Below are 25,882 nucleotides of genomic sequence, written 5' to 3' on the forward strand. Positions count from 1 at the left end.
AGGCCCCTCAAGCCTGCTCCACCATTCAATAAGATCATGGCTGATCTGATTGTAACCTCGACTCCACATTCCTGCCTATCCCCAATAACTTTCCACCCACTTGCTTATCAAGAATCTATCTACCTCTGCCTTAAAAAATAATCAAAATCTCTGCTTCCACTGCCTTTTGAGGAAGAGAATTCCAAAGACACTCAACCCTCAGAAAAAATTTCTCCTCCTCTCTTTCTTAAATGGGTGACCCCTTATTTTTTAACAGTGACCCTTAGTTCTAGATTCTCCCACAAGGGGAAACATCCTTTCCACATCCACCCTGTCAAGACCCCTCAGAATCTTATACGTTTCAATCAAGTTGCCTTTTACTCTTCTAAACTCTAGCGGATACAAGCCTAGCCTGTCCAACCTTTCCTCATAAGACAATTCGTCCATTCCAGGTATTAGTCGAGTAAACCTTCTCTGAACTGCTTCCAATGCATTTACATCCTTCCTTAAATAAGGAGACCAAAACTGTACACAGTACTCCAGATGTGGTCTCACCAGTGCCCTGTATAACTGAAGCATAACCTCCCTACTTTTGTATTCAATTCCCCTCGCAATAAATGATAACATTCAATTAGCTTTCCTAATTAGTTGCTGTACCTGCATACTAACCTTTTGTGATTCATGCACGAGGACACCCAGATCCCTCTGCATCTCAGAGCTCTGCAATCTCTCACCATTTAGATAACATGCTTTTTTATTCTTCCTGCCAAAATGGCCCCAAAAAACCCCAAAAGAAAAGGCAGTCAACCATGGCTAACAAAGGAAGTTAAGGATTGTATAAGATTAAAAGAAAAGGCTTATAAAGTTGCCAGAAATAGTAGTAAACCTGAGGATTGGGAGTATTTTAGAATACAGCAAAGGAGGACCAAGAAACTGATAAAGGGAGAAGAGAATATGAATGTAAACTAGCAAAAGACATAAAAACAGACTGCAAAAGCTTCTATAGGTACATAAAAAGGAAACGTTTGGCTAAGACACATGTGGTTCCATTACAGGCAGAGTCAGGAGAATTTATAATGGGGAATAAAGAAATGGCAGAGAAGCTAAATGATTACTTTGTGTCAGTCTGAGGAAGATGCAAGAAATCTCTCAGAATTAGAGATCCAAGGGATTAGGGGGAATGAGGAATTGAAGGAAATTCGTATTAGTAAGAAGGTTGTATTGGAGAAATTAATGGGGCTGAAGGTTGATAAGTCCCCAGGACCTGATATTCTACATCCCAGAGTGTTGAAAGAGGTAGCTATGGAAATAGTGGATGCATTGGTGATCATCTTCCAAAATTTTATAGATTCTGGAGTGGTTCCTGCAGATTGGAAGGTCGCAAAGGTCACCCTACTATTTAAGAAGGGAGGGAGAGAGAAAACGGGGAACTACAGACTTGTTAGTCTTACATCAGTAGTAGGGAAAATGTTAGAATCTATTCTAAAGGATGTGAGAAATGGACACTTAGATAATAATCTGATTGGACATAGTCAACGTGGATTTATGAATGGGAAATCATGTTTGACGAACCTGTTGGAGTTTTTTGAGGATGTTATTAGCAGAATTAATAAAGGGGAGTTGGTGGACGTGGTATATTTGGATTTTCAAAAGGCCTTTGATAAAGTCCCCCACAGAAGGTTGGTTAGCAAAATTAAGGCATGTGGGATAGGAGGTAATATACTGGCATGGATTAAGGATTGGTTAACAGGCAGAAAACAGTAGGAATAAAGGGGTCATTCCCGTGTTGGCAGGCTGTGATGAATGGGGTACCACAAGGATCAGTACTTGGGCCCCAGCTGTTCACAACATATATCAATGATTTGGATGTGGGGACCAAATGTAATATTTCCAAGTTCATGGATGACACAAAACTAGGTGGGAATGTGTGTTGTGAGGAAGATGCAAAGCGACTTCAAGGGAATTTGGAAAGACTTAATGAGTGGGCAAGAATGTGGCAGATGGAATATAATGTGGAAAAATGTGAGGTTATCCACTTTGGTAGGAGGAATAGGTGTGCAGAGTGTTTCTTAAATGGTAAGAGATTAGAAAGTGTAGATACACAAAGGGACCTGGGTGTCCTCATCAATAAGTCACTGAAAGAAAACAGCAGGTGCAGCAAGCAATTAGGAAGACTAAAAGTATGTTGGCCTTTATAGCAAGAGGATTTGAGTACAGGAGTAGCAAAGTCTTGCTTCAATTGTATAGAACCTTGGTTAGACCTCACCTGGAGTACTGTGTGCAGTTTTGGTCCCCTTACCTTAGGAAGGATATTATTGCCATAGAGGGAGTGCAACAAAGGTTCACCAGACTTGTTCCTGCGTTGGCGGGACTGTCCTATGAAGAGAGATTGGGGAAACTGGGCCTTTATTTTCTAGAGTTTCGAAGAATGAAAGGTGATCTCATTGAAACCTACAAAATACTTAAAGGGACAGACCGGGTAGATGCAAGTAAGATGTTTCCACTGACTGGGGAGTCTAGAACCAGGGTACACAATTTCAAAATAAGGGGGAAGCCACTTAAGACAGAGATAAGGAGAAATTCCTTTACTCAGAGGGTTGTGAATCTTTGGAATTCTTTACCCCCAGAGGGCTATGGAAGCTCAGTCATTGAGTATGTTTAAAGTAGAGATTGACAGATTTCTAAATAAGGAATAAGGGAATAGTGTGGGAAAAAGGCATTGAAGTGGATAGTCAGCCATGATCGTATTGAATGGCAGAGCCGGCTCGATGAGCTGAATGGCCTACTCCTGTTCCAATGTTCCTATGGACAATTTCACATTTTCCCACATTATACTCCATTTGCTAGATCTTTGCCCACTCACTTAATCTTTCTATATCCCTTTGTAGCCTTCTTATGTCTTCTTCCTTACTATCTTTGTGTCATCAGCAAATTTAGCAACCATACCTTTGGTCCCTTCATCCAAGTCATTTATATAAATTGTTAGAAGTTGAGGCCCCAGCACAGATCCCTGTGTAACACCACTTGTTACATCTTGCCAACCAGAAAATGACCCATTTATGCCTACTCTCTGTTTCCTGTTAACTAGCCAATCTTCTATCCATGCCAAAATGTTACCCCCTACACCATGAGCTTTTATTTTCCGCAATAACCTTTGTGGCACCTTATGAAATGCCTTCTGGAAATCTAAGTACAGTACATCCACTGGTTCCCCTTTATCCACAGCACATGTTACTTTAGAATTAGAATTAGAACATTACAGCGCAGTACAGGCCCTTCGGCCCTCGATGTTGCGCCGACCTGTGAAACCATCTGACCTACACTATTCCATTTTCATCCATATGTCTATCCAATGACCACTTAAATGCCCTTAAAGTTGGCGAATCTACTACTGCTGCAGGCAGGGCGTTCCACGCCCTTACTACTCTCTGAGTAAAGAAACTACCTCTGACATCTGTCCTATATCTATCACCCCTCAACTTAAAGCTATGTCCCCTCGTGTTTGCCATCACCATCCGAGGAAAAAGACGCTCACTATCCACCCTATCGAACCCTCTGATTATCTTATATGTCTCTATTAAGTCACCTCTCCTCCTCCTTCTCACCAACGAAAACAACCTCAAGTCCCTCAGCCTTTCCTCGTAAGACCTTCCCTCCATACCAGGCAACATCCTAGTAAATCTCCTCTGCACCCTTTCCATAGCTTCCACATCCTTCCTATAATGCGGTGACCAGAACTGCACGCAATACTCCAGGTGCAGTCTCACCAGAGTTTTGTACAGCTGCAGCATGACCTCGTGGCTCCGAAACTCGATCCCCCTACTAATAAAAGCTAACACACTATATGCCTTCTTAACAGCCCTATTAACCTGGGTAGCAACCTTCAGGGATTTATGCACCTGGACACCAAGATCTCTCTGTTCATCTACACTACCAAGAATCTTCCCATTAGCCCAGTACTCTGCATTCCTGTTACTCCTTCCAAAGTGAATCACCTCACACTTTTCCGCATTAAACTCCATTTGCCATCTCTCAGCCCAGCTCTGCAGCCTATCTATGTCCCTCTGTACCCTACAACATCCTTCGGCACTTTCCACAACTCCACCGACCTTAGTGTCATCTGCAAATTTACTAACCCACCCTTCTACACCCTCTTCCAGGTCATTTATAAAAATGACAAACAGCAGTGGCCCCAAAACAGATCCTTGCGGTACACCACTAGTAACTAAACTCCAGGATGAACATTTGCCATCAACCACCACCCTCTGTCTTCTTTCAGCTAGCCAATTTCTGATCCAAAGCTCTAAATCACCTTCAACCCCATACTTCCGTATTTTCTGCAATAGCCTACCGTGGGGAACCTTATCAAACGCCTTACTGAAATCCATATACACCACATCCACTGCTTTACCCTCATCCACCTGTTTGGTCACCTTCTCGAAAAACTCAATAAGGTTTGTGAGGCACGACCTACCCGTCACAAAACCGTGCTGACTATCTCTAATTAACTTATTCTTTTCAAGATGATTATAAATCCTGTCTCTTATAACCTTTTCCAACATTTTACCCACAACCGAAGTAAGGCTCACAGGTCTATAATTACCAGGGCTGTCTCTACTCCCCTTCTTGAACAAGGGGACAACATTTGCTATCCTCCAGTCTTCCTTCAAAGAACTCCAATAAATTGGTTAAACATGATTTCCCTTTCGCAAAACCATGTTGACTCGGCCTGATTATCTTGAATTTTTCTAAGTGCCCTGCTATAACGTCTTTAATAATAACTTCTAATGTTTTCCCTAGAACAGATGTTAAGCTAACTGGCCTGTAATTTCCTGCTTTCTGTCCCCCTCCCTTTTTGAATAAAGGAGTTACATTCGCTATTTTCCAATCTAATGGAACCTTCCCTAAATCTAGGGAACTTTGGAAAATCAAAACCAACACATCAACTATATGGCTAGGATGAAGTCCATCAGGACCAGGGACTTGTCAGCCCACAGCTCCAACAATTTGCTCAGTATCACTTCCCTGTTGATTGTAGGTGCTCTGTGAGGAATATGAACCTCCATGGCCCACATATTATACTTTCTTTCCTTCTTATTTTGCCTGTGGAAACATGCCCCAGCACAGGTCGGAGCCTCTGGTGGGAGTTTGGGGAATGTAATGGAAGCACTGGAGACTGACAGTATCAGCTAAGGGAGATTGACCATTCCACCCCACCCACACATTCTGATCCTTTACCCAATCTTCAGTACATAGACCCCTAATCATTGATTCATAGGAACGTAAGAACATGAGTAGGCCATTCAGCTCATCGAGCTGCTCCGCCATTTAATTAGATCATGGCTGATCATCTACTTCAACGCCACATCCCCGCACTATCCCAATATCCCTAGATGTCATTAGTATCCAGAAATCTATTGATTTCTGTCGCAAACATGCTCAATGATTGAGCTTCCACAGCCCTCTGGAGTAGAGAATTCCACAGATTCACCACCCTCTGAGTAAATAAATTCCTCCTCATCTCAATTTTAAATGGCCTACCCCTTATTCTGAGATTATGTCCCTTGGTTCTAGACTCACCAACCAGAGGAAACATCCTATCCACATCTACCCTTTCACGCCCTGTAAGAATTTTGTAAGTTTCAATGAGATCACCTCTAATTCTTCGAAACTCTAGAGAATACAGGCCCAGTTTCTGCAATCTCTCCTCATAAGACAATCCCGCCATCCCAGGGATTAGTCTGGTGAACCTCCATTGCACTCCCTCTGTGACAAGTATATCCTTCCTTAGACCGATCACTTTTATCAAATAACTCTCATAATTCAAACTGAATGCTATAAATGAGTGTTGCCCAAAACGTTAGCCAAAAGCCACAGGTGGCTAATTTGAAAATAGATTGGGCTAATTATATTTCTGATCAGTAAATAAAAATTGAGCAATCGACATCATTGGGCCTGTGATCTCAATACTCTTATTTGCACAGTGAATCCCTGTGAACTGTAACTTTTTTTTGAACGTTTGATAAAATGGTAAGATGAAACACACGTGTCTGAGCGTGTTTTGCTCGATGGGTATTTCAATTTTTGGGTTACTGAATGGTGGTAGATGTTTGTGGAGAAAATATACACCTGTGCAGTACATTTACCTGTGTTATGTGAGTGAAAGTAGAAAATGTCTCAAAATTAGTGCATGGGGCTAAAAGGGTGTCACCACAGCCACCCCTATGGCTAGTCAGTGATTTCTACCAGCCGACACTCCAATAAAGGGAACATTGGCCACTTACAGTCATGTTATGAAATGATTCTCACTGCTGCCAGTCTCTGCAGCAGGACTGCCCATCTGCAGGAAAGCTCAAAATTACTGACTGTCAAACAGCTCTGAGTAAATGCAAAAGCAGAGCACTTCCGCCTCCCCCAATACCATTGCAGTCTCAGGAATGGGTGGCAGAAGGAGGGAGGAGAAAGCTGTTAAGGATGAAAATGGGGCACATTTCACCACATTTGGAAGCTGAATCAATTCCATAAAATGGAAAATCTTGCAGTGATCATAGGGCTGTGCTAGTTAACTGTACTACAAGTCAGACTTACAAGTTCTAATTCATTGGAAATGAAACCTTGATGAGCTTTTTCAGAGCTCGCTACACAAGAAAATTCTGAAGAGTGCAAATGGATTTGCAGTCACTCACTCCCCTTTCTGTTGGCTGGAATTAAGGATGGACAGCTAGATTGAAGGCTCAGCCTCATAGCTTCTGTCTTTAGTCTTGGTATCTGTCCTTCCTTCCACTGTTGTCGGTTATCACTTAAGTTATGCAAGATGCTAGGATATTGGGAATGCAAATCTCAACAAAGCTCGTATATTTTTAGGTTAGACCTGCATATGTATTCATTAAATTTGTATTCAGCACTAGGTTCTAAAGTGGCCTTTAAGCGCAGAACACATCACGACTGCCTCGTGTAGAGAAGCATGTGATCTGGTTGCTAGGTGCACCCATTTCCAACATCACAAAGCTAATAACATCTGTTTGGAGCAGATGCCCAAGGACACATCGAGAGGCAACAGATTGGTTTATTATTGTGTGTCAGCCAAAAATAAAACATAACGCTGCCAATGGTGAAGAACATAAGGACAAACATGAAGGAAAATGGATTTTTCAGAAAATTCTAGAGTTGTTACTGGCGCTCCATTTAGTGAGTCATGTTGCTAAACTAATGAGTCATAGAGACATCTTTTGAATCAGCAACTATTACACCAGCAATGGAGAAAATAAGTTTACTTCAATCTTGATTGTAACAGTGTAAGGTCAGAGCCTGTTCCTAGATCGTTCTCTGAATAGCTTGAAATTATTTCTTTATGTGGGGAGGGGAAGAAAGTGGCAGCCATGTTGTCAATATTCAAGATGTAGAGACAAAATGTTCTATCTGGGGAATACCAGTGAACTGTACAAATTGCCAACAAGCTAATAACCCTTGAGGTGTAGATTGGTTTTCATTGAAAGAATTGACCCCAGCACAGATGACTTCATTGGTGGAATAAACAGAGTTGAACTATTCCCTGGGAAAACTAATGTTCCTGCTCCCCACCTCTATTTTGCCTTAAATGGTATTGATATACTTGCAGCATTGTCTCAATTCATCTATTGAGAGTCCTGTTCTAGTTTTTCCATGATTGAATTGAAATTTGTACCCATTTTTCTTGCCAAGAAAATGAAAATTCAGTCCAAATGGGTGTCTGCAATTCAAATAAAAGAAGTACTAAGCAATATAAAAGCTGTTTTTTTTGTTATATCTGGAGAATTCTTCCAAAGCGAGCCAAGACTCAGGCTGGATCTTAAAACTCATTTATACTCTCTATATTTATATACTCTATAGTAAAATGTCTCCAGGGTTTGGCTAAAATGGGACCAAAAATTTGGCCTAGCTCCCTTGGCGCATTCCTAAATTGCCAATGAGCAAGCCAAAACCATGTTTTTTTGTGAAATAAAAACAGATGCTGGAAATACTCAGCAAGTCTGGCAGCATCTGTGGACAGAGAAGCAGAGTTAACGTTTCAGGTCAGTGACCCTTCATCAGAACTGGCAAAGTTTAGAAATATAATAGGTTTTAAACAGGTAAAGCGGGGTGGGGGTGAGGGCAGTGGTGTGGTGGGAACAGAGAACAAAAGGGAAAGTGTGAGATAGGACAGAGGGCCGGAGAGATTAACTGACAAGGAGCTCAGGGAGCAAAGGTCAAGAGAGTGTGCTAATTGTGTGGTGAAAGACAAAGCTGTAGTTCGGATAGGGTGTTAATGACAGAATAATGAACAACCCTAGCCAAAAGCACAAACATGAAAAAAACAGTAGGCAGGGACATGGTACAAAAAATGATGAAACAAAATACAATAAAATAAAAATGGGGGGCTGTCATGCTCTGAAATTATTGAACTCAATGTTCAGTCCGGCAGGCTGTAGCGTGCCTAATCGGTAAATGAGATGCTGTTCCTCGAGCTTGCGTTGATGTTTACTGGAATACTGCAGCAATCCCAGGACACAGATGTGAGCATGAGAGCAGGGGGGAGTGTTGAAATGGCCAGCAACCGGAAGCTCAGGGTCATTCTTTCAGACTGAGCGGAGGTGTTCCGCAAAGCGGTCACCCAATCTGCGTTTGGTCTCCCCAATGTAGAGGAGACCACATTGTGAGCAGCGAATACAGTATACTACATTGAAAGAAGTACAAGTAAATCGTTGCTTCACCTGAAAAGAGTGTTTGGGGCCTTGGATAGAGAGGAGAGAGGAGGTAAATGGGCAGGTATCACACCTCCTGCGATTGCAGGGAAAGGTGCCGTGGGAAGGGGATGAGGTGTCGGTAATGGAGGAGTGGACCGGGGTGTTGCGGAGGGAACGATCCCTTCGGAATGCTGATGGGAGGGGAGGGAAAGATGTGTTTGGTGGTGGCATCACGCTGGAGGTGTTGGAAATGGCGGAGGATGATCCTTTGGATGTATCGGCTGGTGGGATGGAAAGTGAGGGCAAGGGGAACCCTGTCGCGGTTCTGGGAGGGAGGGAAAGGGGTTGAGGGTAGAGGTGTGGGAAATGGGCTGGACACGGTTGAGGGCCCTGTCAGCCTCAGTGGGGGTGGGAGGGCGATGAATCCTCGGTTGAGGAAAAAGGAAGACATATCAGAAGCGCTGTTGTGGAAGGTTGCATTATCAGAGCAGATGCATCGGAGATGGAGAAACTGGGAGAATGGGATGGAATCCTTATAGGAGGCAGGGTGTGAAGAAGTGTAGTCGAGGTAGCTGTGGGAGTCGGTGGGCTATTAATGAATATTCGTGGACAGCCTATCCCCAGAGATGGAGACAGAGAAGTTGAGGAAGGGAAGTGTCGGAGATGGACCATGTAAAGGTGAGAGAAGAGTGGAAATTGGAAGCAAAATGGCTAAAGTTTTTCCGTTCATGTTTTATTTATTTATTTATTTTATTTTATTTAGAGATACAGCACTGAAACAGGCCCTTCGGCCCACCGAGTCTGTGCCGACCATCATCCACCCATTTATACTAACCCTACACTAATCCCACATTCCTACCACAATCCCCACTTGTACCTATATTCCCCTACCACCTACCTATACTAGGGGCAATTTATAATGGCCAATTTACCTATCAACCTGCAAGTCTTTTGGTGGTGGGCATTGTGCATTGATTGAGCCACAGTACAATTCCAAACATTTTTATTTGTATTCTCTGCACTTAATTATTGGGTGATGGAGGCAAGCACCCTAAAATGTCTCTTAAAACGCTTAACTGGAGCAATGAGGTGGCCATCCGAACTGGGAGGAAACATCAGGTAGGGCTCCCACCCCTGATTGCTATCCAGTGAATGTGTGAAAATTGGGAGAGGACAGGTGCATCGTGTTGCCTCCTTGCAGTAGTTTGCTAACACATAGCAGCAATTGTGGTAGCCAATTTGTGTGCAGCATGATCCCAAAACAGCAATGAAATGAGCAACTGGTTCATCTGTATTTTGTGGTGTTTGGTTGAGTGTGGAATGCTGACCAGGACAATGAGAACTCCCATTGAAATATTGCAATAGGATCTCATAATTCCACCAAAAGAGGCAGATTTGGTTTAACATCCTGTTAAAAACAGCTCTTCTGAAAATGCAGCACTTCAGTACTGCACTGAAGTGTCAGCCTAGATTATGCGCATGTCCTGGATTAGAGTTTGAACCCACAACCTTCTGACTCAATTGAGTGCACTGCTAACTGAGCCAAGCTGATCGGCTGAGATGGAGGGGAGATGCTGTTTTATTTGGGGAAGACGGGAGGGGGAGGAAGAATGAGAGAGAAAGAAAAGGTGAAATCGCCCTAGGTGACTTGCAAGTACTGAGTGATCAATCAGAGCCAACATTCCAGTGTTGCATGACGAGGGGGAAAAGCTCATTTACTGGTAGATTGGTTTTTTAACACTGATTTGTTTTGGCAAGGACAAAGGATTAACAAATGATTTATAAAGTTCACATTTCACACTCCTAGCAGCCGTCTGTGGGAAGCCATTGAGTGGGGGGGTTGTATAGATAAGAATATTGAAGCCAGACAGCACTGCAAGGTACAAGTTACCCAAAAGGCCCAGGAGGCACCTAAGATTCAATGAAATAAAAATATTTTCTATTATCATTCAGTACATTAGTGATGAGCTATTACTGACACTCCAGCGTTTAAAAAAAATTCATTCCTGGGATATGGGCGTTGCTGGCTAGGCCAGCATTTATTGTCTATCCCTAATTGCCCTTGAGAAGGTGGTGGTGAGCTGCCTTCTTGAACCGCTGCAGTCCATCTGGTGTAAGTACACCTACTGTTAGGAAGGGAGATCCAGGATTTTGTCCCAGCGACAGTGAAGTAACAGCAATATACTTCCAAGTCAGGATGGTGTGTGGCTTGGAGGGGAACTTGCAGGTGGCGGTGTTCCCATGCATCTGCTGCCCTTGTCCTTCTAGGTGGTAGAGGTCGCGGCTTTGGAAGGTACTGTCTAAGGAGCCTTGGTGCGTTGCTGCAGTACATCTTGTAGATGGTACATACTGCTGCCACTGTGCGTTGGTGGTGGAGGGAGTGAATGTTTGTGGATGGGGTGCCAATCAAGCTGGCTGCTTTGTCCTGGATGGTGTCAAGCTTCTTGAGTGTTGTTGGAGTTGCACCCATCCAGGCAAGTGGAGAGTATTCCATCACACTCCTGGCTTGTGCCTTGTCGATGGTGGACAGGCTTTGGGGAGTCAGGAGATGAGTTACTCGCTGCAGGATTCCTAGCCTCTGACCTGCTCTTGTAGCCACGGTATTTATATGGCTACTCCAGTTCAGTTTCTGGTCAATGGTAGCCCCTAGGATGTTGATAGTGGGGGATTCAGCGATGGTAATGCCATTGAATGTCAAGGGGAGATGGTTAGATTCTGTCTTGTTTGAGATGGTCATTGCCTGGCACTTGTGTGGCACGAATGTTAGTTGCCACTTATCAGTCCAAGCCTGGATATTCTCCAGGTCTTGCTGCATTTCTACACTGACTGCTTCAGTATCTGAGGAGTCGCGAATGGTGCTGAACATTGTGCAATCATCAGCATAGTACTGAGAGAATGCTGCGCTGTTGAAGTTGCTGTCTTTCAGATGAGACATTAAACCCAGGACCTGTCCTCCCTCGGAAGTGGATGTAAAAGATCCCTGGGCACTATTCTAAGAGTAGCAGGGGAGTTATCCCCAGTATTCTGGTCAATATTTACCCCTTAATTAACATCTCAAAAACAGCTTATTTAGTCATTTATCACATTGCCGTTTGTGGGAGCTTGCTGTGCGCAAATTGGCTGCCGTGTTTTCTACATTACAACAGTGACTACACTTCAAAAAGTACTTCATTGGCTGTAAAGTGCTTTGGGACATCCTGAGATTGTGAAAGGTGCTATATAAATGCAAAGTTCTTTACTTTCTTTCACCTTGGGCAGTCATTGTAAAATGGGGGAGTGTGATGTTGGTGGATGAAATACAATTAGCTTTTCTTCATTTTATACAGCAGGGACGTAGGTAAGCTGAGGGGGGAGATGGTGGTGGGGGGAACATGATGTGCATCTTTTCACAGTAATAACTGTAATTGACGTTTCTAGTTATGTTTTGGTTCTCTTCAACAGGGTGAGAAATGGAGATGGCTGTCAGTGGGAGCATAAAGCGAAAATTCGAAGAGGTAGATGGTTCGTCATTGTGTTCTTCACCCAAGGAATCGGATGATGACATTTCCAGCAGTGACAGTGCAGACAGCTGTGACAGTCTCAACCCTCCCACCTCCAGGGAACTGAGCCGTAAGTGTCTGAAGCAATTAAAAGGACAGGCCTTCATTTTGCAATTGTAACTATAGCACGTAACTGGAGCAAAACAAGAAGTTATGACGTGTCTTCTTGGAAGAAAAAGAAAATCTTCCTGAGGGCCAGTGAACAGTTGAGGAAGTAGGGGCCTAAGAACATGCCTCATAGGAACTCTGGGGGGTGATGGTGTTGGGAGGGAGATATACTGACTGCTTTCAGATAAATAGTGAAAGGGCAGTCCCATGACTAAATCTTGGTTCCCTTACCAGTAAACTCAAGCCCAGTTTCTTTTGGGTCTGAGTGTACTGGGATGAGGGATTTGGATATAAACACAGTTAACTCCTGGACGCTGGCCTTCTGATATGCAATCTAATTGGGTGCTAGTATAAAACCACCTCCCATTAAATATGGGATTTGTGTTGATGATTGAAGGGATAGAAAATGAAACATTTTAGATAATTCATGTCCTTAGTGTAACCCTGGCGGGGGGACTCGCTCAACAGCTTTACGGATGGGTATCATGAAATGTGGCAGAATTAAATCCAGAATTAAATACCGAGCCATTATTTTTGTGTGTTATGTGAAGTGGTTAAAAGCTGGGTCTGAGTCAGCATTTTTAACAAAAACTACAGAATCATTTTAGGTTTCCAAGCTGTATATTGGCAGCTGTACCCGAGATAATGCACACTCTGTAGGACAGAGCATTTCAAATCCCCGTACACTGTAACCTAGCCAAGGAACACTGACTTACCAACAGGATCCTTCCTTAATGTTGGCAACTCCACAGTGAAACTTGGTCTGAGTCACTAATCTATAATTCTTCCCCTGCCCACCTGCTCCCAACAACTCCAGCTCTTGGTAGTGAAATACTAAATCCGACTAATTTTCCAGCAAATATGTACATTCTGATTTCCTACAGCATAATTGGTCCCAGACAACCTTCCTATGCCATGCTTGCTATTATGTTTAGTCAACCTACCACTTGAAGCATTTTAGCTCAGCTATCCTTTAATGGCTCGATCAGTACGTGCACCACCTCATGCACACCTGAACTTGGAAGGTCTATAGTTCGTTTAACAGTTGGCATTTAGTTGTTAACCTTAGCTGGGGGTGGGTGGAGGTATAGGTTGTGGGGGAGTGCCTACAATTGGCCTTTGCGTCTCTTGCAGCAGAGAGGGGAAAAGTACCATGGGGCTCCTACTATTGATAGTTATCCTGCTACAAAGCGCACGTGTGGGCATATGGTGAGAAGAATGCTTGGTTATCTGTGATGCCCCCCATGGTTAAATGGACTGCTTACACACGAAGGATGGCCACATGGATGAATAACTGGAGAGTGCTTGGCATCTGTAGGACTGTACCACAGCAAGAGTCAAGATCCTCAGGAGGCAAGTGGGTGGAGGCATGTTAAACATTAAATCTTCACCTTTTTAAAAAGGGGTAAGTTTTGGATATTTGTGTGCATAGATGTCAAACCCCAGTCAGGTGAGTGGATTACAGCTGCTGTTTGACCAATTTTAAACTAAACACAAAAAAAAATCCAAGAAGCCAGTATTCAACAGAGCAGAAAACCTTCCTGACTCTATACAACTTTGACCCCATTTTTGCTGAGATTTTGTGTTTAAGAAAAGGTCTTCAAATACAGGAAAATAGCAACACCTTACATAATATTGAAAGTATTTCAATTGACTATGGCGATAGCTACTTGACTGTTAACAGGTAGGACAGCTGAACATCTTGCCTGAAAGCAAAATGCAATTTTTTGGTGATGCACTAGCTCTTTGTAGTGCAGCAGCTGGTTAAGAGGCAGCTGGGACTGTCCGCCTTTCCACAGCTATGAGCTGATTCTAACCAAAGTTCAGAGTGACTTCCTCCACTTCTGCTTATGGCTCCCTGTGAAGACCCATGTGCAAGCAACTATTTGTGACTGTGCCTGGATCCAAAGCCATTGACCTCCCCAGGCTGTTTTGACTAACCCCTATGTTAAAAGAATTAATGAAAGCCAACTAACAGGCCCTCAACTGTCATACTATTATCTGCTGTACTTATTCTTGTCTGTATTATTATCAAAACCTAGTCCCTTTAAGCATTCATAAGCCGAGAGGGGGCAAGAAAACCAATTGAAGTAAATTAATGTTCACTATTTTCCAGTAAATGGGGCATCATGTACCTTGTCCTTGCTGGGCTGCTCTTCAAACAGCCAAATCACCTTAAGAAGCAGAAAAGTCAGGCTGCGGCCCAGTTTTCCATTCAGCCACGGAATATTGCTTTTCACATCGAATTAAAAACCACTTGATTTTTTAAAAATTCTTTCATGGGATGTGGGTGTCACTGGCAAGGCCAGCATTTGTTGCCCATCCCTAATTGCCCTTGACAACTGCAGCACTTCACTGTGAGCTTCTCATACATGCATCTCAAAATGTTAGGATGCAGGTACAGCAGGTAATTAGGAAGGCAAATGGAATGTTGTTTTTTATTGCAAGGGGGATGGAGTATAAAAGTAGCAAAGTCTTGCTACAACTGTGCAGGGGTCTTCTACTTAAAATATTTCTTATAAATGAAAATTAAAGATGCAGTAGTCTCTGCCTCAACTAGTCCCTGTGACAAAGCATTCCATTCTCCAACAACCTGACCCCCCCCCTCACTTTTTAATTTTTTAAAAAATTAACCCTTTGTCTCTCGCTCCCCAACCAGAGGAAATGGGTTTTCCTTATTCACTCCTCATTTTAAAAACCTTGATTAAATCTTCTCTTCACCTTTTCTGTTCCTGTGGAAATTGTACCAGTATCTCAAGTTATTATTTATTTGTTTGTGGGATGTGGGTGACACTGGCTAGGCCAGCATTTATTGCCCTTGAACTGAGTGGCTTGCTAGGCCATCTCAGAGGGCATTTGGAGAGTTACCATGTATTTGCTCTTTGAGTTGCTGTAGGTAACTTCTAATCCTATTTGGTCGTATTTGGGCTGATTTTAACTAACGTCTTGCTGGACGTTGGTGGGTGGAAATTCATTTTTGGGCAGTAATTGAAATGGGCACTATCATATCAACTACCTGTTACACTCCCCATCCGATACTCCGTTCGGTTGACTTCAATGGAACTGAATGTCAAGTGGGCTGTATAAGGGCATCCAATGCAATACCACTCGTTTAGCATCCCCTGTCTTTTCCCCAAAGCCTAAGGAACTGTGTGCACCAGGTCTGGGGGGAGGTTTTATGGTTGCTTAGTGAGTGGGATTTGCTCGGTAACTCTGAGTTGCTTCACTTGAACTTTGATCAGAGGATGCTAATCATGAAGAATTCAAGGCGACCTTTTGGCACAGGTGAGCAGGTGGACAGGGTTGGGGACAGACAGCAAAAGCATTTGAATTGTAGGATGGAGAAATGAACAATTGCTTGCAAGGAGCTGACTGGCTGCTTTTTCAACTTGCTGGAGCTGGACAGTAACTAAGTAGTGGACAACACTTCTGCCGCTATAATCTTCACAATTCACTTAAAACTGACCTATCACCTCCAGAAATAGCTTTAAACTGATGAGGTGATGTGTTTGTTTCCTGAATGTGGGAATATTGGGAACTGTGCTCTCAAACACTGTTTTCCCATCCCAGTGAAAGGCTCTGTTTAATTTTAACCACATTTCACAGATGATTTCCCTTCGTCAGACACTGTTTTTCACTAAGAGACAAGCTACTTTAATTTGATGTAATCCTTCCTTAGTTCTTGAAATGATTGACGGACCTGAAGAACTAGTTGTGCTGACGTTGATACTTGGGTTCATGATTGCTATTTAATTGAAAGCCTTTTCCCCTTTATCAGTTGGAGCATTTTAACGATGGTGGGCTTTGAATGATCAGTAACTTGAGTTTCTCATCACAAAATCTACATACGTTTATGGAGCCTTGAGAGCTCACCTGGATTTCTGATTCTGCTGCTGAGGGCCTAAAACCTACCCTCACACTTCTTACAAATAAAGACTTGCATTTATATAGCACCTTTCACAACCTCCCATAGTGCTTTACAGCCAATGTTGTACTTTTTTGAAGTGTATTAACTGTTTTAATGAAGGAAACACAGAAGTCAATTTGCACACAACAAGCTCCCACAAGGGAGTTTAAAAATGGGCAGATTAGACTGCAATGAGTGCTCTGTAGGCAAGTACTTGGCACTCTCTGTGCACTCCCTTCCAGTAATGTTCCTGTAAATGAGTATGTGCTCTGGTCCCTACTTGTAAAGCCTGGCTACCCAACCCAAACCCGACTAGACATGTGTTGGGTTCGGGTTGGATCAAAATTCCGAGTCCAGCATTCGGGCTCGGGTTGGGCTGGACACTGCTTCCGGGAAGTCATGGGGTCAGGCTTATCCATGATTCCCCACAACTCCAGCTGCAGGAATAGCCTGCTGCCGGAACAGATGGAAATAATTCGGGTCGGGTGCAACAAAAAAAATTAAAGGGCTCTGGTTGAGTTCAGGTTGGCTGTGGTCGGGTTGGGTTTTAATTTTATATCCGAGCCAGGCTTTACCTGCTTGATCAGATTTCAGTACCGTGCACAGTCATTGACTACTTTTGAACTCCCTTTCAGCACCTTCAATCCTGAAGAAACAGAAGCGGCTGAGAGCCAAGAACGTTCGCTTTGACCAGGTCACTGTCTACTACTTCACACGCCGCCAAGGCTTCACCAGCGTGCCGAGCCAGGGCGGCAGTTCCCTGGGCATGGCTAGGCGCCACAACTGTATCCGCAGGTACACGCTGTGTGAGTTTGCACAGGAGCAGGAGCATCTTCATCGGGAAATGCTCCGCGACCACCTGAAAGAGGAGAAACTCAATGTGCGCAAAATGAAGGTAAAGGGCTTGCCCATTAGGGGCTTGTGTATGAAGAGGGCAAAAGGCACTACTTCCTATAGCTAAATGCTGTGAATGGGTTGTGAGGTTGTGGGTTGCACTTCCATGGTTAGTTGAAGCAGAAACAATATCACCATTCAAGATTAGACTGGATAAGTGGATGTAGGAATGGGGGATATGGGGACCGGGTAGATAAATGTGATTAGGACTATTTACTTGTTTGGGGAGTTGCAGCTCCATGTGTTCCTATGAATGAACTGTCCATTAAAATTACTTGTCATAGTTTAGTCTCCTAAGTACATCCATCTGCAAATCTTTTCCAGAAATGAACTTCGCTGAGATTCAGCTCCAGGTGAATCACAACATCCTCCCAAAAAAGAAAAAAACCCTTCTCACACATGTCCGGCTTCCAGATACTGCCATGGGCTCCCAGCCTCATTTCTCAGACTGAGTTTGACCTATATACAGTTTTGCTGTGAGGGGAAGGAAAGGTCCTTGTTTTCAATCTTTGAAATTGGAGGACTGAAGTGTAAGTGTATGTTGCTGGACTTCTGGCTGGTGCTCACATTTCTGACCCATGGCTCATTTCACCAGTAAAATGTAAATTATTTTAGGACACAGAGTACTGCAACTATATAATGAGGCTGCATGTCCAAGCACAGAGTCCAGCATCAAATGGGAGACTTTGGGATATTTTTCAGTAAGAATTTGGCAAGTCTGCTGCTCATTTTGACTTGTCTGTTCATAATTGTTTGACGACCTGACTCTGTTCTTTTAAATAGTGTTGTTATGTGTACAGAACAAAATGTTACAGTTGCATGTAGGAGATAGAACATAGTGATGATCTCTCAGGTCATTTTGTGTAATAAATGGAGGAGCTGAGCCCATTAGCCCGTTGTCACATTACAATGCCTCAATCTCACTTTCTCATCTACTTTCCCATTTCTACATACTCTGTGTCCCTTTTAAAATGACTTAATATTTGGAGTCCTTCTACAAAGTTTGAAGAGCCATTACTGTCAGCACCTTGGGAAAAAAGGAGCTCTGGCAGCTTCTCTTTGTAAGCATGGCTGAGACTCCCAGTGTCTGGTAGGCTGTTGTACATCAGTTAAGATTCTCCAAATCTTAACAGAACTTTTAAAATCAGCATCATTTCAGATTACCAAATCTTGGTTCCCACGCACTTTCTGTTCACGCTTGACACAAGCGTTACCCATTTCCCTCTCTCCTGAACTCCCGCAGATACAAGCCTAGCCTGTTCAACCTTTCCTCATAAAACAACCCCCCCATTCCAGGTATTAGTCTAGTAAACCTTCTCTGAACTGCTTCCAATGCATTTACATCCTTCCTTAAATAAGGAGACAAGTACTGTACACAGTACTCCAGATGTGGTCTCACCAATGCCCTGTATAACTGAAGCATAACCTCCCTACTTTTGCATTTAATTCCCCTCGCAATAAACAATAGCATTTCTTTTGATTATAGATTCCCTTCCAATTGGAGAAAGAAGTTTTAAGATGTAAAGAAAAACAATTAATTCCAAAATAGTCGCTAGGTAGTACAGAACTTGAGTATTGTTGAAAAAAGAGACATACTGTCGAAGCTTTTTGTCTTGCATTCATCAAGACAGATGCAAGAATGCCACATTTCAAAGGGAGCAACAATTTATACTGGATGAGAAAAGGGGTGCTGATTGGTTGGCAAGTCGACTCTGGTCAAGGTGTTGCCATGGAGAATGCACCAGGGAACTATTGTCCCCCACGCTTTTGTTTAATTCAAAAAAGGCACAACACCTAGACATGTTCCTTTGTCCTGCAGAGGACAGGTCCCTGCGTATGAACGTATGTAGCTTCTAGCAAGCGTAAGTGAGCCACATTATGAGCTTGACTGATAATCTTAAAGTGGTTGTTCGTGTAATTCTTAGCACACTCAGGATTATTTAATAAGTGCTGTCCAATCGCAGAATCACATCTAATGTTAGACATTGTATTCTGAGTTTTGCAAGTACGGGTTGGTTGAGTATAGTCAGTACTCTGCCTATTGCAAACAGCCAGAGGGAGGTGCTGTGGTATGATCTGCCAGTCATTGGGACATATGACCCACATACTTGGCATTGCACCAGCACTGGAATTCATATACCATACTACTTGTGTGGTAGGCAGAACGTCTTTTTGGCTTGACCCTGCGGCTCAATCGATTTAAGATTATCAGTCAGGCTCACAATCTGGCTCACTTACGCTTGCTAGAAACTACGTATATTCATAGCAGGGACCTGTCCTCTGCAGGCAAAAGGAACATGTCCAGTTGTTGTGTCTTTTTTGAATTAAGCAAAGCATGGGGGACAGTAGTTCCCTGATGCATTCTCCATGGCAACGCCTCGACCAATCAGCACCCCTTTTCTCATAAATTGTTGCTGCTGTTGAAATTTGGCATTCTTTCATCTGTTCTGATGAGTGCAAGACAAAAAGCTTCAACAACATGTCTCTTTTTTCAGCAATACTCGTTCCAAAATGGTAAATAGCAAGTAGTTTCCAATAAAATTCAGCAGATTTTTTTTTAAAATTGCAATGCCGATGCCTGTACTGGAGGATGTGCCAGGTTGTGTCAGAAAGCAATATTTTCCAGGGAGAACATTCTTGCCAACTCCCTTGGAAAATAAATGTTCCGTCAACTTTTGTATTTCGCCCTCCGATCTGTGATGTAATTCTGTCTTTTTTTCCTCCTTCAATCATAGCGAAGGAATGTTTGCTAAACCTAGAGCTTAATGTCCAATCCAGTGTAACTACTTGTCCTTGTGTGTCGGAGGCTGATAGTCAAGGTGGTTCTTGAGTTGTCAGCTTTTTTGGGGCGAGATCAACTGTTGCTCGGTTTTCACGTTGCTGTGGATATATTCTCACAGGAGAATTTTTCTTTATAGGCATTTTTTAATAAGTATTGTAATTTCAGCTCCACCTTCTTGCTTTCCATCCTAAACTTGAATTAAATGGATGGACTACAATGTTAGGTTGGAGGCCTGAATGATTGCATTGTCAAATATGGAGGCTGCCATTTCAGGGTACAGTGTGCACATCCTTAGGATGCCAGGCGGTGTTGATAGATCTCCTTCCTGCCCCTCCCTCACCAATCGATTCATTGTTAGACCTGTAGGTGGTAATCTGCAGACTGATGGTGCCCATATGGGAGAGGACTCTGTCTCTATCACTTTCTTTTCCATGTTTTTACCAGAGATTTGAGTCCTCAACCACTCTGTCTAGTGGCCTATCCCAAAAAGTTGTCAAACCTCTCCCTTAGAAAGTAGCACAGTTCAGTTATTGAGATGGGTTTTCAAATCTGGGTCCTGTGGTTGGGATCCCAGGGCTGTAGCACTACAGTTATTGATCTACATCAACAATTTGTTCAGTGAATTTGCTTAGTGATGGATACCATAGCATGTGATATGAATGCATTGGGCATAGGGTTCTGAGTCTCCAGGAATTAAAGATTAATCTCCAGACAGCTGAGAAGAAAAATCACCAGGGCATGCAAAAAAAAACCCATTTTCTTTCAATAGTTTTATTAGTTATCAAAATGCAAGAGTTGTGGAAGTAAAGGTTGTTTGACAGCCAATGACTATCCAATCGGTCTGTTTGCTTTCCAATTGGCTGTGGGAAGGCATAACATCATGAGAATGGGCGTGTTGTGCAATCAATGGTGGAAATGTGGGGCGGGCCAATTGCAGGGAGGAGGTCATATGATGAAATCTCCAGGAATACATCCAATGAGAGTTAGCAACCCTAGCAGTGTAAGATGAGGGCTGGTGGAAGTATTGTACCAGTACATACAAGGATATAGGTCTCTGCATTTGTACCACAGATGTCTGCCCATAAACCATTCTAAACCTTTTTCAACAGTTAACCAAGAACGGTACAGTTGAGTCGGAGGAAGCCAATGTGCTCACCATTGATGACGTTTCTGACGATGACATTGATGTGGACAGTATTGAGGTAGATGACTATTTCTTTTTACAACCACTACCCACAAAAAGGCGAAGAGCTTTATTACGTGCATCGGGCGTCAACAGGATTGATACCGAGGAAAAACATGAGCTGCGAGCCATTCGCTCGTCCAGGGAGGAATGCGGGTGCGACTGTAGGTTTTACTGTGATCCTGAAGTGTGCCCCTGTAGCAAAGCAGGAATCAAATGCCAGGTAAGGTCAAAGTTTATGGCCAATAGAAATGAATATTATGCAACTCCAGGAGATCCATTCAGCATTTGTTTTATGTAAACCCTTGTGTTGAGAACAGTATGATATCAAATGGCTATTGCTGATTGTCCAAATTTTAAATCCTTGTCTGGAAAAGGAACTTCATGGCTACATACTTGCGATTCCTGTGCAGGTCTGAAGCAATATCCAAGCAGCTCCTTGCTTTTTCTTGAGGCCGTACAATCAGCAGAGTGGTAATATTGGTAACTCTTGAGTTTTGCTGTCTGTAACCACAGTCTAAACACCATCCATTTCCACTCTCCACTGCACCTACTGAAAATTGAGTAGCCTTGGTTCCAGTCTTGCTGGTGCTCCTAGTACAATTGGACAAAGTACCTCCAGCTATGAACCAGGTTTTAGTGGTCCTTGCTCATTATTCCATCGCATCTTCTACCCTACATAAAATAGAGCTCACCCAAAACTCTGCTGCCCTGTATTCTGACTCGCACCAACGAGAGTTAGTAGCCCTAGCAGTGTAAGATGAGGGCTGGTGGAAGTATTGCACCAGTATGTATAATGATATAGGTCTCTGTATTTGTACCACAGATACTTGGCCATAAACTACTCTAAACCTTTCTCAACAGTTAACCAAGAATGGTGCAGTAGAGTTCACCCATCACTTCCTGTGCTCAATACATTGACTCCCGCTCCGGCAATGCCACAATTTCTAAAATTCTCATCCTTGTTTTCAAATCCATAGCCTCACCCCCTCCCTATCTCTCTAATCTCCTTCAGCCCTACAACCCTCCAAGATCTCCCCAGTCCTCCAATTCTGGCCTCTTGCGCACCCCGATTTTAATTAATCCATCATTGGCAGCCATGCCTTCAGCTGTTTGGGCCTGAAGCTCTGGAATTCCCTCCCTAAACCTCCCTACCTCTATTTCCTCCTCTAAGACATTCCTTAAAACCTACCTCTTTGACCAATCTTTTGCTTATTTGTTCTAACATCTCCTTATGTGGCTCGGTGTCAAGTTTGGTTTGATGATTGCTTCACTGCTCCTGTGAAGCACATTGGGACGTTAAGGTGCTATATAAATGCAAGTTCATGTTGTCCTGATCAAGACAGCCCTAACTTTAACTCCGTGTGATGGCTGATAGCACACTGCTGCCAGTAATGAATTTTAATCACCAGCTCTGTGATGGAATGTGGATAAGTTATTAGTTTAATCAGGAGTGGAAGTTATCACAGGTTGGCCTGAGACTGGGTCTGGAGATGCTGTTGGCTGCACTTGCATTACCTTCTGAAATGAGCTCATGTCTCAGTCAGGGAAAGCAATTTCAGAAGCAATGCACTTGCAGTTTTTCAAAAGTGATTTTTTTTTTTAAGACTTTAGGTTAATCAGCTGCCAGCTGTGTGGGTTAGAGGTAATTTTGCTTCTTTTAAGTACATAGAGTTGCAATCAGCACTTCATCAAACAGATTTTAAATGATTAAATATTAAAACCAGTTATTGGAATAGTGTCCTGAATATTGCTGCTTGTAGCTAATTGCATCAAATCAACTCAACAGTTATGAGAGGCCTAGGAAATGTTCAGCTCATTTAATTCTTTGTCCAAACTATTTTCTAAGCAAGTCCTTGAACAACCCTTCAAATATAGGTGTTTTTCCAATGCTCCTTCCTGTATTAACATAGACCAACTCGAGCAATACATTAAATGCCCACAAAGGTGTATCCCTTTGAGTGGAGCTGCATGCCTAAGCCCCGGCGCATCTAATTGGAAAAGCTTTGCTGTGATATCTGCAAGCGCAGTTAAACAGTGATGAAAAGCAAACTTCACATCAGTCAGAGCTCCACATTGGGCCAAGAGGCTGCCAGGAAACAATGGGACGTTTCTCCTCCTGGCAGATGGCAGCTGGATGACCTCCAGCCGTAATATATCCATGGGCGACCAAAGTTGGTCCTGCCCTTTCAGCTGTAACATTGATTTTTATATCCACATGGCTTCCCAGCTATTATAGAATTTGAAAACCCACAGTAATGTATGGACATCTTGTGCCATGGGTGAGGCTTCTTGTTTGGAGACCACCATCCTGGACTAAATGGCTCGTCTCTGATCCCTGCCGGGGCCCCAGCTTATGGTGGTTGGGAGTGGTGGTGAATAGAGTGACCAGTTACTCCATGTTTAACTATATTGAGGTGCCAGTTGCCAGTGACGCTGTTCCTGTTGGCCGACGGTGTAACCGGGCAAATATCTCCATTTGTAAGCTACCCAAATGTCCATGAGCAAAGAAAGACTTGCATCTATATAGTGCCTGTCTCATCCTCAGGGCATCCCAAAGCACTTTACTGCCAATTAAGTACTTTTGAAGTGTAGTTACTGTTGTAGGGAATCACGGCAGCCAATTTGTGCACAGCAAGCTTCCACAGACAGTAATGTGATCAGGATCAGATAATCTGTATTGGTGATGTTGGTTCAGGGATAAGTGTTGGCCAGGACACTGGAGAGAACTCCCCTGCTCTTTGAAATAGTGCCACGGGATCTTTTGTGTCCACTTGAGAAAGCAGATGGTGCCTGAGTTTAATGTCTCATCCGAAAGACGGCACCTCTGACAGTGCAGCACTCCCTCAGTACTGCACTGGGATTGTCAGCCTAGATTTTTGTGCTCAAGTCTTTGGTGTAAGATTTCAACCCACAACCTTCTGACTCTGAGGTGAGAGTGCTACCCACTGAACCACGGCTGACTCAATGAGTAATACAGCTTATTGTGGCTGTCTGTGGAGTGGTCCTCCATGTTGACACAGGTTATCTGTGGGGTGATGGTGTACCAATATAACAAGTCACAGTCTTGTCCTCTGGACTATATTAACATCAATCTCTTCTCCTTAAGGTGGACAGGATGTCCTTTCCCTGTGGGTGCTCCAAAGATGGATGCGCCAACGCGGCTGGCCGGATTGAATTTAACCCTATCCGTGTACGGACTCATTATTTGCACACTATCATGAAGCTAGAACTGGAGAACAAACAGCAGGACCATCATCAGCAGCCATTGCCTGCCATCTCCCATTGCTCCAATGACGGACACACAGAGGTACAGGACTACCAGGAATTTACTGCAGAAAATTATGACTTGGAGAACGAAACGGCGGTTATGCACTTACAGTCTGCTGAGGAGATGGACAGGAAAAAGGAGGAAGAGGATGATTTAACCAGTTCTAGTGTAACCATGGATACCAGTGTAGAAAGCCTAGAAGTCTGTATATTAGGAGATGCAGTGGCTGGACCTGATGAGGCCTGTGAAGGCCTAGCGACACCTGTTGTGATCCAAACAGAAGTGACTCCTGTTTCTCCTGTGTTATGTTTTGCTGACAGCACTGTTCAGGATAGATCGACGCCCGAGGAACAGACATATTTAAGCAACTCCACAGTATTATATTATCAAATGGACCAGAGCTGTGCTGTAAATGTGAACTGCAGTGATAGGGAGGCCAATTATGTGGAAGCAGGATTAGATTCCAATTACACAAAGGAAAATACTGCAGAAAATTTAATTGCTGCTACCAATAGCTCCTTGGCACCTTACATGCCTATCACAGAGCACTTTTCTGAAAACACAGGGACCTCTAAATATTGTGATGTACAATTTCCCTCAATAGAAGATGGTGATTCTTCAGTAAATGATTGTACTAATGTGTACACTGAAAATGCTAAGCAGCAGTTCCAGTTGCATTCAAAGCTTCAAGATGGCGGCCCCAGGGCCTCTGATGGTGACCTTAGTGTGCTTGAGCCGACTGTGGAGAATGTATGTTCCCAGTTTGAAGGTCAGAGGTCCCCAGAGGAAGCCCCTGCAGCAAACTCAGTAACTATGTAATGCATTTATGCAGCTAGTTTGCACAATTGCCTGTAGCTTTTTGCTGATTTAAATGTCTATTTATTTAGGATGTTTTTGTAGTAAAACACAAAAATTAAAAAAAAAAAAAAATCTTGTAGCTGAAGATTGAAGTTAAGGCTTAAAAAAAAAAGGCAAAAAATGTTTAGGTCTGAGTTTAAAGAAAAAAATCACATCTTTCTGGTGATGGACCTACCTGACACAGGAAATGGCAGTAGGAAATAATTATAGGCGACAGCAGCTTAATTTCTAGTTTTTGGGGCAAAATCGATGTTAAAATTTTAGTCTTTTTTTTTTTGACTAAATGTTTTAATTTTTTTAAAACTATAACTGCCCTTTTGTCGCACAAACACATGCACAAATAGAGTAACGGTTAACGTCTGTGGAGGAAATACTTCAGACTCCATTTTGTGCTGTCAGAATTTCAAATCCATTAACCCTGACTCCATCAGCACAATCTCTAGTATTCCTATGGTATTACATACTGTGTAAACTGTGGCTTCATATAGAGCCTGCATTGTTCTAGGCTCTGAGGCAGATTGAGTAATTTGAGTAGATCTTTCCCCAAAGGGGATGTGTAGTCTTGAACAGAAATCTTGCAAGGCAAAAACTGGCAGCTCTAAATATGGGGCCAATTTGGGGTGTCCAAAGTAGCTGTGCAGTCCTGTAGCAACAGTGAA

The 25,882-nt window shown here is 43.1% G+C and overlaps 1 protein-coding gene across 8 annotated transcripts in view; it reads left to right on the top strand.

Annotated features, from left to right (window-relative positions):
• LOC137358669 (cysteine/serine-rich nuclear protein 2-like) overlaps positions 1-25,473 on the top strand; it is a 52,614-nt gene extending 27,141 nt beyond the window's left edge. For 5 of the 8 annotated variants that reach the window (XM_068024827.1, XM_068024823.1, XM_068024826.1 and 2 more), the window contains 4 exons: positions 12,123-12,290; positions 16,871-17,130; positions 21,021-21,317; positions 24,204-25,471. In XM_068024827.1, the coding sequence (XP_067880928.1) occupies positions 12,131-12,290; positions 16,871-17,130; positions 21,021-21,317; positions 24,204-25,184 (1,698 nt within the window). In that variant the 5' untranslated portion in view covers positions 12,123-12,130 and the 3' untranslated portion in view covers positions 25,185-25,471. Of the gene's footprint in view, positions 1-6,881; positions 7,168-10,955; positions 10,975-12,122; positions 12,291-16,870; positions 17,131-21,020; positions 21,318-24,203 lie in introns of those variants that run through there. The other 3 variants (XM_068024824.1, XM_068024829.1, XM_068024830.1) reach the window with 3 other exon arrangements.
• Positions 25,474-25,882: the final 409 nt, after the last annotated feature.

The sequence above is a fragment of the Heterodontus francisci genome, chromosome X (genome assembly GCF_036365525.1).
Source record: "Heterodontus francisci isolate sHetFra1 chromosome X, sHetFra1.hap1, whole genome shotgun sequence".
Lineage (NCBI taxonomy): Eukaryota > Metazoa > Chordata > Chondrichthyes > Heterodontiformes > Heterodontidae > Heterodontus > Heterodontus francisci.